Below are 11,873 nucleotides of genomic sequence, written 5' to 3'. Positions count from 1 at the left end.
TTTCTATTATTCACTTAAACCCAGTCAAACTTTCTAGAGATTTCCTGAAATATCTCTTATAAAATTACACTCTTAGAAAAAAGGGGGTCATTTTGGTAAAGGATGCTTTGAGTTCTTGGGATTTGTTCTTTTGGGTGAACCCTTGAAGAAACCTACCACAAATTGGTTTCCGTTAAGGGAGCTAAAAAAAAGAAAAAAAACCCCTCACATATATAAAGTTACTTTGAGAAAAACGTTTTTTTTTTTAAAGTTTTTTTTTTAAACTGAGACACTCAGAATAATGTTTGATGTATAGGTGCAGTGTGATTATTTCATTTTAGATATCATTGGTCCTGTGAGTCTGTTTTCTGTTCAAGGTAAGTATGAATCGGTATGCATTTTAGAACAAATCTTAAAAGAACAGTTGAACATACTTTGATGAAAAACTACTTTAATATTGTACAACATGAATAAGCCAGTTATTCCAATGAAATGTTTCAACACTGAGGTATTTCCCCACAGTCCAAACCTAACAAAATCACATAAGTGAACATTAAATTATCATGTTTGTACTGCAGCAAGGAGTTGGACACAGTCTCAAAAACATCTACACCATTGGTAATAAATTAGTTCTAAAGTTCATGGTCATTTATCAGCGTAGTACATTATTAAGGCTGATCTCCTTTCTTAGAAGAATCTTCCTGGGCCGGCTGGCTCTGCGGCTCTGGACTCTGAGCTGGAGGGCTGTTCACAGCAGGAGTGTATGTAATGGGCACCACTCTCTCATTTGCCCCAGCAGGGGTCTCCTTAGGTGCCTGGATCTGTAGATGGCCATCATTCAAAGAGCAGGTTACCGCCTCAGGGTTCACGCCATCAGGGAGGTCAAACTCCTGCCGGAATTCTTGGCATCTGTAAGAGTATGATCCTTTCCCATCATCCTGCTTCTTCTCTGACTTTCCGCTCACACGCAGCTTCCTGCCCACTTGTTTGACGGAAAGCTCCTCAGGGGAGAAATCTTTTGTGTCCAGGGTTACCGCGAAGCGGTTGCTTTCTTTGCTTTCTTTGAACGAGATGGGTTTGAACACAGCTGAAGGTGAGGTATGGTCGATCTCATCGAAGATCCTCCTGTGGAGGCGCTCCATGAACTCCAAGCTGTGTCGCATCTCCTGCATGTGCCTCATCATCTCTTGTTCGATCTGGAAGAACAGAGGTCTCGTCTCAGGCCAAAGACTGCGCACCGGCCAGTGGAAGTCCACAAATGGGCTGAAGGAAGGCTGAAATGTGCTTGGGCAAAGCATCTTGGATCAGTGGATGGTCAGAGCTGCTGTGCTGGTTCTCGTTCTCGTTTGCTCGTCTCAGCTGTCTCGCTGCTTCTGGCTCGGTGCACTCAGCACGCCACTTTTATATGCTGGGGTAGAAAGTTCCAGTAGCATTCGAGCTTCAGTCACTATGTGTCATCTGTGTGCCAGAGTGCTGTGATGACGTACATGCAGTCATACTCCAAAACAAGATGGATGGATGTGCTTGTGTGATCTAACTGCCACATGCCAGAGGAGTGTGTCCTTGTTCTATTTACAGCACGGTGACAGGCTTCCACAGACACATGCTGGGTATTTTGTTTTGTCATAAAACCACCCTAAACACAGCTGATACCTATTATTACTCTTATTGTGTAAGAAAGAAAATGAGAGATATGCAGGTTAATCGGCACCAGAGCTGAAAAATAATTCAGTAACTGTACTTAGTTTTTATACTTAAGTATTGTTTTAGGGGATTTTGTACTTTACTTTAATATAATTTAATATAATTAGAAAGTAATAATTGTACTCAGTTGTATTTACATGAAAAAAGAAAAAAATTTTTACTTCTTACATTTTCAGGTATGCGTTATCATGATGCAATTTTTTTTCTTTTGCCTAGAAACCAATTCAATTACTAACATTTCAGTGCATTTTACCTTCATTTATTAAGTAAGCAATAAAACACACAATGTCATTCTGCTATAGGAAAATAATCAACAACAGTGTGGTGTGATGAAGTGGAGTTATTGTTACCACCTTGAAATTGATTACATTCCTATAACAATAAATATTCTCTCATATACCACAACAATTTGCCAACATTTTTTTTATTTATCAACAAAACGTGTCATGTCAAAATTTTTTATTTATTTATTTATTTATTTATTTATTTATTTTTTATAGTTGCATTTAATGTTGTGGAATGTCAGCAATACAAGGTAGTTTCTGTTATCACTTATGTTATAGCAGCTATAAACATCCATTCCTTCACTAGACTCTCTTTTTTTCTCTCTCCTGAAGTTAATAAGGCAAAAAAAATGAAGCTTGTTACTGAGAAACTGGAAAGCATAAACTCCTCTTCCCTGAAAACCTTTCCATATCAGAAAACGTCAAATTACAGCCTTACCTCCATGCTGACACTGGAGACTCCTTCCATAAATGTTAAATAAACATCTCCTCACATAAAACTCATCATTCATCAATTATTACACATTTTCCTTTGTTAAGTAACAGCATCTTTTTATTGTTTGACTTATGTACATAACTTTAATGAAAGAATATAGTCTCATATCATGACAAATTCCAATGAATTCAAATGAATGACGGTAAGGTGGTAAGATTTAATCAAGATTGAGATATAATACCCTTAGTTTCAATTAAGTTGAATTTTTTTGTACTTTTTCCACCTCTGATCATCATATAGACTAAAAAGCTTGGTATAGCCTACTATATTATTTTAAAATTCAAATGATCACCATGTGTCATAAATATCCTATGACCTACTTCTTCGTGTCAGGATGGAAATTCCCAACTATTTCCATTCATAATGCTTGTCATGTGCTTAAATTTAGCCAGAGTTTTTCAGCATGCTCTCCATTCAAGGACTGTCCATCAACCCACGTTCATACCAGACATCTTATTCCTGCTTTAAAAATAACACCTAAATGCTATTCCTGGTGTTTTGGTTTTCAAACATAGATATCACAGACTTTTGTTGAATAGATGATAATCAAATGGGGGGAAAAACAATAAAAAGTCAACCTGAAGAAAAAGTAGAATATAATATGGATGGTTATACCACAATGCTGTTGAAATCTGGATTCTGATTGGCCAGAACATGTTCATTCATTTTCTATAACAGCAGCTCTGACCGTAGAGCAGCTGCAAATCACAGGCTTATATTTATGTGCTGGTTATAATATGTTTCCCTAGTGACAGTAGCTCCACAACATTAAATGTAAAAATAAACAGCTAAAAAGTATGACATGCTGTTCTTTAGTTACTGGCAAATTGCTGTGGTGTAAGAGGAATAAAACGCTTTGGGATGCGTTATAGGAAAATAATCAACTTCAGGATGGTAACAGGAACTCCACTTCATCTCACTACCCTGCCATTGATTATTTTCCTATAACAGCATGACATGGAGTGTTTTCTTCCTTACACATTCTATGTAGGGCTACTGCTCTGGTAATTTTACAAGTATATGAAAGTAAAAGTGTCTCAAGCAATCAAGATGTCAGGTTTTATGTGGATTTTAAAATACACAAGCCTTTGCATGGTTTGGCTCCTCAGTATTTGGCTAAGCTTTTAACCCATTACACCCCAAAACGTGATCTCCGTTCCTCCAATTCTGGTCTTTTAATTGTTCCTCAGACTTGTTTGCATACTATGTGTGATAGATCCTTTTCTTCTTATGCTCAAAAACTGTGGAACTCTCTACCGTCTGATCTTAGAGAAGCCCAGTCTTTTAGTCTATTTAAATCTTCTCTTAAAACTTATTTCTTTAGGATCGATTTTATTGGTTACTGTGTTTTGTTTTTTGTTATTTAATTATTATTATTATTGTTATTATTAATAATTGAATTGTATTTTATTAGTAACTGTTTTTTGATACATGTCTATATACTTTTATGTAAAGCGCCTTGACGGGCCTTGATGTGGCCTGTTTCCTCATTATTTCATGACAAATTAAGGAGATAAAAGGTAGCTGTTCATGAGAACAAGTGAAGGAAGCCATCATTAGGCTGAAAAAACAAAGTAGACCTCTCAGAGAGATAGCACAAACTCCACTGTGGTGGTGTCCAGAGGCACAATTATGAAAATTGTGTCACTGTCCAAATACTTATGGACCTGACTGTAGTAGTATAAGACAGACATAACAAAAAGAGACACTTACATATAAGGGATACAGTATGTAGCCAAGGAAAAAAATAACTATCTCTGAGTTACTATGAGAATTAAAATGGAGGGTGATAGTCTCTGGTCAGTGGCTCCGTTCTTCATTACATACAACTGACTGATGTATATGAAATGTAATTTATATTACATTCAGGAGTATAAAAAAAATCAATATTAATATTTTAAAACTATTTTTAAACAACTGCTGCCCATTTTGGCTGCTTGTGATAAAAAAAACGCATGTGAAACCTGAAAATACTTTTTGTTTTGTTCATTTCAAACGGGAGGGTGTACAAACTTTTGGACTCAATTGTAGACTGAAAATTGGCTGTACTGCTAGCGACGACTTGAACAGCTAACCATGGTACCCCCTGTTCAAGTCTCTCCGCTTATTAAGGTAATATTTTGCTATTCCAAAAATGTAAAAGAATTACTAACTAATTATATTAACTAAACTAAAAATATTTTATTTCATTAGGTAGACTAAACTGTCTGCTTTACTATTTAAGCAAGAATGCTAGCCAATGCTAACGCTGTACTGGGAGGTCAGTGGTCTTCGCTAGCACAGGCAGGCTAAATGCTAGCGAGCAAATGCTGGGAGACTGTCAGTGAATTTGATTTATTTATTTATCATGACTGGTTTAAAAGGTATGCAGAACTCAGATAAGGCGTTTAGACGATAAATAAATCGCATGTATCCGACAGGAGATGGAAACTGTGTAGCTTAGTTTTGTTTTTGTTTTTTTGTTTTTGTTTGTTTGTTTGTTTGTTTCAGCCGGTGTATGTGTAGCATATTAGCCGAGTAGGAGAGGTCAGTGTCTCAACCTTCATTATTTACTTATTTTAGTCAGAAATAAACATGTAAACTGGGCTGTCATGCCAAACTGGATTCTGGATATTGTAGGGGAAAAAATCAATTAATTCCTCAGGTTATTCAGATACTTAGTTTTATTGCTGTGGCGAATAATACTGTAAATAATACACTAATAATGTCATAATAGAGTAATGTTATTTTTTTCCCTATACAACAGACTGCAAGATGGTCAGCCTTGTTGGTTGGAATGATCTATGGGAAGCAGAGATATGGTATGTTTCTTAATTATTTTGATTATTATTATTATGATTATCATTTTTTAATCAAAATGCTTTCTAAAATTTTTCATACTTAGTTTATATTATGTTCACTTGATATTTGCCTGGGGGTGGGATGTGAAGGCCATGGTGTACCAGGAAAATATACAGCACAAAGATAATTTAAAAGAACATATTCGAATTGCAGTTACATGCATAACACCAGATGTCTTAACACAAGTTCATCATGAGTGGGAGAGACGACTCTGTGTGTGTTTAAAAAGAAATGGCGATCATGTAGGCGATGTTTTGTAAATAAAGTTACATTTTGATAAAAAAAAAGTGTTAATTTCCCCTATGTATGGAGACTTTTGGGACACCCTGAACATGCTTTCATTTAATAATTAGCTGTCTGCTACAGTATATAGGAGTCGAAATTAAATAATGAAGATGAGCTCAGAGTGTGGATTTTCAGCTTTAATACAGCCGAGAGTATTTCCATCCAAATCTGGTGAATGGTGTAGGAATTACAGTGAGGTCTCCCCTTTTGAAGGGACGAAAACTTATTGGCCAATTGGCTACTGGGCTGTTCCATGGCCAGGTGTGTTATTCCCTCATTATTTCACTTACAAGTGAGCAGATTGTAAGTGAAGGTCTAGAGATGATTTCAAGTGTGGCATTTTCATTTGGAATCTGTTGCTGTTAACTCTCAATATGAAGTGCAAAGTGCTGTATACTGCCAGTGAAGGAGGCCATCATTTGGCTGAAAAATCAAAAGAAATCAATCAGAGATGTACCAAAAACATTAGCTGTGGCCAAATTAACTGCTTGGTATATTCTTAAAAAGAAAAAATTCACTGGTGAGCTCAGGAACACCAAAGGCCCAGAAGACCACAGAAAACAGCTGTGGTGGATGACAGAAGAATTCTGTCCCTGGTGAAGAAAAAACCCTTCACAGCAGTTGGCCAGATCATGAACACCCTCCAGGACATAGGCCTATCTGTGTCAAAGTCAACAATTAAGAGGAAACTTAACCAGTGTAAATACAGAGGGTTTATCACAAGGTGTAAACCATTGGTAAGCCATAAAAACAGGAATATCAGATTAGAGTTTGCCAAAAACATCTTTAAAAAAAATAAAAATAAAAAAAAAAAAAGCCTGTACAGTTATAAAAGAACATCCAAATGAGACAACGATCAACTTGTAGCAGAATGTTTGGAGAAGGGAAGGAACTGCTCATGATCCAAAGCATCTTGATCTTGGGAATGTATGGCTGCCAGTGGAACTGGTTTTCTTGTATTTACTGATGATTTGACTGCAAACAAAAGCAGCAGGATGAATTCTGTAGTGTATAGGGCTATATTATTTGGTCAGGTTCAGCCAAATGCTTCAAAAGCCACTGGATGCTGCTTCACAGTGAAGACGGACAATGACACAAAGCATACTTTAAAAAAGCAACCCAAAACTTTTTTAAGGCAATCACGTGGAATGTTCTGCAATGGCCAAGTAAATCACCTGAATCTAACTGAGCATGAATTTCACTCGCTGAAGACAAAACACCCTAAGAATAAGCAGGATCTGATGACAGCTGCAGTAAAGGCCTGGCAGAGCATCGCCAGGGAAGAAACCCAGAGTTTAGTGATGTCTGTGGGTTCCAGACTTCAGGCAGTCATTGGCTACAAAGGATTTGCAACCAAATACAAAAAAGCTAATTTCACTGATGATTGTTATTTTGTCCAATTTGTCCAAATTTTGGTCCCTTAAATAGGGGAGAACATATATAAAGTGCTGTAATTCCTACACTGTTCATCTTATTTGGATGTAAAAAGCCTGAAAATAAAGCTGAAAGTCATATTCATTTAATTTCACCTCCTATATACTGTGGTAGACAGCTAAAATAACAATAACTTTGTCAGTGTCCAAATATTTATGGACCTGACTGTGCAAAAGTAAATGAATTCAGTCAATATTTACCACTTTAACCTCACTACTGTCCAGCCCTGTTAATTATCTGCCATGCTCATTCAATAATATTTTCTTTATCAGATTATCTAAAGCCGATTGCTGCGGAAGAGAGGCAGGTGGAAGGGGAGGAAAAGAAACAGAGGGAAGAACAAGAGAGAATCTACAAACAGCTGGCTGAAGGTATAAACAGGTTTAAAAACTTAGACCTCATTAACACCTGGACATTTTATGCGCCTTGATTACCACTATTATATCTGGATTGGGATTATAAATAAATCCATATAAAAATACAGGTGTAAATAGGACCAAGAAGCATTTAGAATGGATCTATGGACCCCGTTTATATCTGTTTTTTCATACGTCTTGTATCAGGATTGTATTCTGTGTAAGGTATGAAACACTTGGGGTATGGTATTATAGTAAAATAATCAATGGCATTAATGGTCATGTGATGAAGCAGAGTTACTGTTACCACCGCAAATTTAATTATTTTCCTATGACAGCATGTCCCCAGGTTTTTTATTCCCTACACAGTAATTTGCCAGTGATTAAATTTTTTATTTATTAAAAAAATGTCATACATTTGATCCCTTTTTAGTTACATTGAATGTTATGTCCATGATTAGTTCCTGTTATCACTTAGCAGCTATAAACAGTGATTCTGTCACTAGCCTCTTTTTTTCCTTTCTCCTGAAATTAATAAGACAAAAATGCTGCTGGTCATGTTACAGAGAGAAACAAAGCAAAGCATAAACTCTTCTGTCCTGAAGAATTTAGTGGGTCAGAAAATATAAAGTTACAGCCTTACCTCTCTGACTGTTACGAAGCACTGACACTGGAGACGACTTCCGTAAATGTTAAGTAAATGTCTCCTTACAGAAAAATTCACCATATCGACAATTATATATTTGTAAAATCTGTTTATGTGGGGCATCTACCATACAAGTCCCTGTTAATCGTTACTGTAGAAATGAAAAATGAAATGTATAGTTTAAACAGGTACATAGAGAACATCAGAGGCATTAAATTTATTATATTCTCTATATTATTATATGCACGGAATAGATAGTTTACTCTTCTAACCTTGCTACTGGTCCATGTATCAGAAACAATTAGCACACAGAAAAACCTTATTTTAATGATCATTTCCATCACATTCATGTGATGTCATTTGCACAATATTTATTTGTAAACTAAACATGCAATTTATTGGATTACACATCGTCTCAGATACGCCCGTTTAAAGTGGCTCATGGTAGTGTTTAATGTTTGAGCTTGAACTGAGCCGTAATAGCAGTATGGCCACTCAGTTTTAACACAATGAGTCTGGGCCAGGTTTTTTTTTTAACAACACAGGAAGGGATAAATCTATACCAGCACATAACATACAGTGATGTAACATCTTGATAGCAGGTAGATTTTTAATATAATTGGTTAAAATTGTGCATATAATGGTCTTTTGGCCACTAACTATGCCATTTATCTCCACAGCCAACTCTGACACCATTCTGAAATGAATCATCTTTGATCTACGATGTCACACCTCTAAAAGAGTTGTAAGGATAATTATATTATTTTATTTTTCAATAAAAATATCATGCAAATTATGCTTTTCATACTTTGTGTTCATAAAACATGGCTGCTGGGCAAACATGAATTAAATAAGGAATGAAACACTCCATGTTGTTCTGTTATTAGAAAATAATCAATAATGGGGTGGTGTGATGAAGCATAGTTACTGTTACCACCCCGATGTTGATTATTTTCCCAAAACAGCACTCCCTGAAGTGTTTTATTCTTCTTGTACAACAGCAGCTTTTTAACAATTACAATTTTTTACTTATTACAGAACAATACAGCACATGTTTTATCCATTTATAGCTAGGGCAGTCTACCACTGGAAAATACTAATACTACTTCATATTTAGTATGAAAACAGGCTTTAATTCTCAAGCCTTGTGCAATTCCAACTATAGGCTGCAGCCAGAGAATAGCAGCAAGTAGTTTCTTTCTTTTTATGTTTTTTCTTTTTCTTTTTCCAATCTTCACCTGTTCAGTTTCAGTGAGTCTGTGCCCACTGCAGCCTCAGATTCCTGTTCTTGGCTGACAGGAGTGGGACCCGATATATCTTCTACTATTGTATCCCATCCTCCTCACAGTTCGACATGCTTCCTGAGATGCATTTCTGATCATCATGGTTATAAAAATTGGCTACTTGAGTTACTGTAGTCTTCCATTTAGCTCAAAACAGTCTGGCAGCAGAACCGCCACTGACTGGATGTTTTTTGGTTTTTGCACCATTCTGTGTGAACTCTAGACACTGTTATGCATAAAAAAAAAATCCAAGAGGTTATCAATTTCTGAAATTCCCAAATAAGCCCGTCTGGCACTGAAATAACATTCTATGTGGTTTTATGCATTTTGCTGCTGCTACGTTATTGGCTGATTGGATAATTGCATGAATGTGCAGGTGTACAGGTGTTCCTAATAAAGTGGTCAATGAGTATTCATTGAACTTTCATATGATGAATAAATGCATGCACTAATACTTAGTACATCAGGATATAATGATCTACATACATTAAAAGCCTGTGGGTCAAATATGAATAGCCATTAATAACGGTAATAGTGAAGTATTAACTTATATCAGTATTTATAAAGAGGTTTACATTATGAAGTGTGTGTTTGGGTTGTAGGTAAACCCAGATTATAGGCTATTTAATTAACTTGGGACAATTTGCAATAGGCAGTGTCACTACCAAGCTGCTTCCAGACAACATGATCAAAATTAAACCACTTCACCGGCATGATGTTACAAAATTGCTGACAATTTCACAGCACACTGATCCATTTAAGCACACAGTAAGCACTGTAGCATTATAAACATAGGTTTCTACCGCATATTAACAATATGTATATTTCGTTTATATTTTTAATACATCCTGTGTTTAGTTTAGAATTGGGGGTATTGAAAAAAGTGGGTTTCAAATTGCCCAAACTTACATTATAGCCTATAATTTGGGTTAATTATACATCGTTCCAGACACACTCTTCATAATGTAAATAATTATAGAAATTACTCTTGTCAGGAATAACAAATCACATTAATTTTCAATCATAGGACGTTTATAGGCAAAAATGCTTTGTGTTAAAAGACAAAGTCCATATAAAATCTAGTCACCTGTTCACAGCTCCAACACAACCACCTTGACCAGAACAGTGGATGAATTTATGTATCTGTATATCTATAATGACTTCATTAATGCATTATCAGCATTATCAATAGGTCTTATGAAGTCTGACACAGAGAATATTCAAACTGCTCAGAGACTAGATCATGCACAAAAGTGCATGTAATAGTATATCTTATCGAAGTTTTGAAAGTTTTAACATTTTTACAGTTACTTTAACATTTGTATCATTACAATTTTAACTGAAATGTAATTTAATGTGATCCGTCTCATGCACCCCCTGCAGTGCTGCCACAAACCCCTTGGGGTCCCAAACCCCTGTTGTAATTGAACTAATTAGATTTTTTGTTGACCAATTATGGAGGAATTTGTCATCAAATTACATCAACTGTTACATATGAATGAATCTGTGGAATTTTGCCATGCACTGATAAGGGTCTAGTTGCCTGAAAGCTTGTGATTTATTTATTTATTTTTTTTTTTTTGTTTTTTTTTTTGCAACTTTATGTCCTATTAAATGCAGCTTATTTTCTTTCTGAAATCCCTCCAGTGTTGAAGCGTAATTTTTTTTTCCTTGAATTTACTGACTGTTGTGGCCATTTGGACTTATTTTTAATTGGCTTATAGTATGGGACATTGACATCTTTACATGTAAATAAATATTGTTTATCTTTTATGTATGTAGTTCTAATGACAGGAATTAAAAAGAGTAAAATTATATCTGAAAATTGTTGCTAAAAGGGGGAGGTGCTATCTTGTGTCCATACAGCACCTCTGTGTAACTTGTACATTTGGCGTAAAACTTTGCTAAGTCTATTAGATCCTCTTTTGTGAATGATCTAATCACTGACCACTGTTCTAATATTCTCGGTTTGAGACATGAAAAAGATTTGGTAAGAATGCTGGCATTCTGAAGGTTACACATGAATCCCTACTGATCTGCTAGGAAACTAAGAACAAGGAGACACAAAGCAGATACTAAGAAACACAAAGAAGGACACTTCTGCAAAACTTAAACAGTGTAGTAAAATTCCTTTTGGCTGTTTCCAGTCCTTTGAGCTGTGCAAACTAAAGCTATTATGGTAACACTTTTCTATAAGGTTCACTAATAAGCATTTATTTATATTTAAATAATGCTTTCTTAATGATGAATTAATACACGCACTAATCCTTAGCACATCACGAATTAATGAAGTGTTTATATTACCAGCCTCTGGGTCATATATGATCTCGTCATTATTTCTGAAAAGTTTCTGACTGCTTGATTGCTCTTATGCAAATATTACATGCAGTCATTTTTTTTTTTTAATTTGATCTCAGCGCAGCTTGTGCTAGTCAGTAATTACACACTGACAGACAGATTCGAATATTTCTCAGGGTCATTGCTAAATAGTTTAAATGTACTTGTCTAAAATCAGTTTTATGTCTTGTCTATGGGAAATCATGCATTAGCTGAAATGAATCCCAC

The 11,873-nt window shown here is 35.6% G+C and overlaps 2 protein-coding genes across 3 annotated transcripts; one reads left to right on the top strand and one right to left on the bottom strand.

Annotated features, from left to right (window-relative positions):
- Positions 1-413: 413 nt before the first annotated feature.
- hspb9l (heat shock protein, alpha-crystallin-related, b9-like) lies at positions 414-1,370 on the bottom strand. Its single transcript, XM_026941072.3, has one exon. It carries the CDS (start codon positions 1,275-1,277, stop codon positions 648-650), a length of 630 nt encoding a protein of 209 aa, XP_026796873.1. The 5' UTR covers positions 1,278-1,370; the 3' UTR covers positions 414-647.
- Positions 1,371-4,446: 3,076 nt separating this feature from the next.
- On the top strand, positions 4,447-9,534 carry atp5mea (ATP synthase membrane subunit ea). 2 transcript variants are annotated; one of them, XM_053240304.1, is made up of 5 exons: positions 4,449-4,575; positions 5,210-5,264; positions 7,296-7,394; positions 8,706-8,770; positions 9,272-9,534. In XM_053240304.1, the coding sequence occupies exons 1-4, from the start codon at positions 4,540-4,542 to the stop codon at positions 8,729-8,731; spliced, it is 216 nt and encodes a 71-aa protein (XP_053096279.1). In that variant the 5' UTR covers positions 4,449-4,539; the 3' UTR covers positions 8,732-8,770; positions 9,272-9,534. The 2 variants fall into 2 exon arrangements, with proteins under 2 accessions (XP_053096278.1, XP_053096279.1); XM_053240303.1 differs by lacking the exons at positions 8,706-8,770; positions 9,272-9,534 and adding an exon at positions 7,946-8,657 and having other exon boundaries at positions 4,447-4,575.
- The last annotated feature ends 2,339 nt before the right edge of the window (positions 9,535-11,873 follow it).

Source organism: Pangasianodon hypophthalmus, chromosome 15 (assembly GCF_027358585.1).
Source record: "Pangasianodon hypophthalmus isolate fPanHyp1 chromosome 15, fPanHyp1.pri, whole genome shotgun sequence".
In the NCBI taxonomy this organism is placed as follows: Eukaryota; Metazoa; Chordata; class Actinopteri; order Siluriformes; family Pangasiidae; genus Pangasianodon; species Pangasianodon hypophthalmus.
The sequence above is the reverse complement of the archived record's forward strand: the minus strand, read 5'-3'. Positions and strand labels throughout refer to the sequence as shown.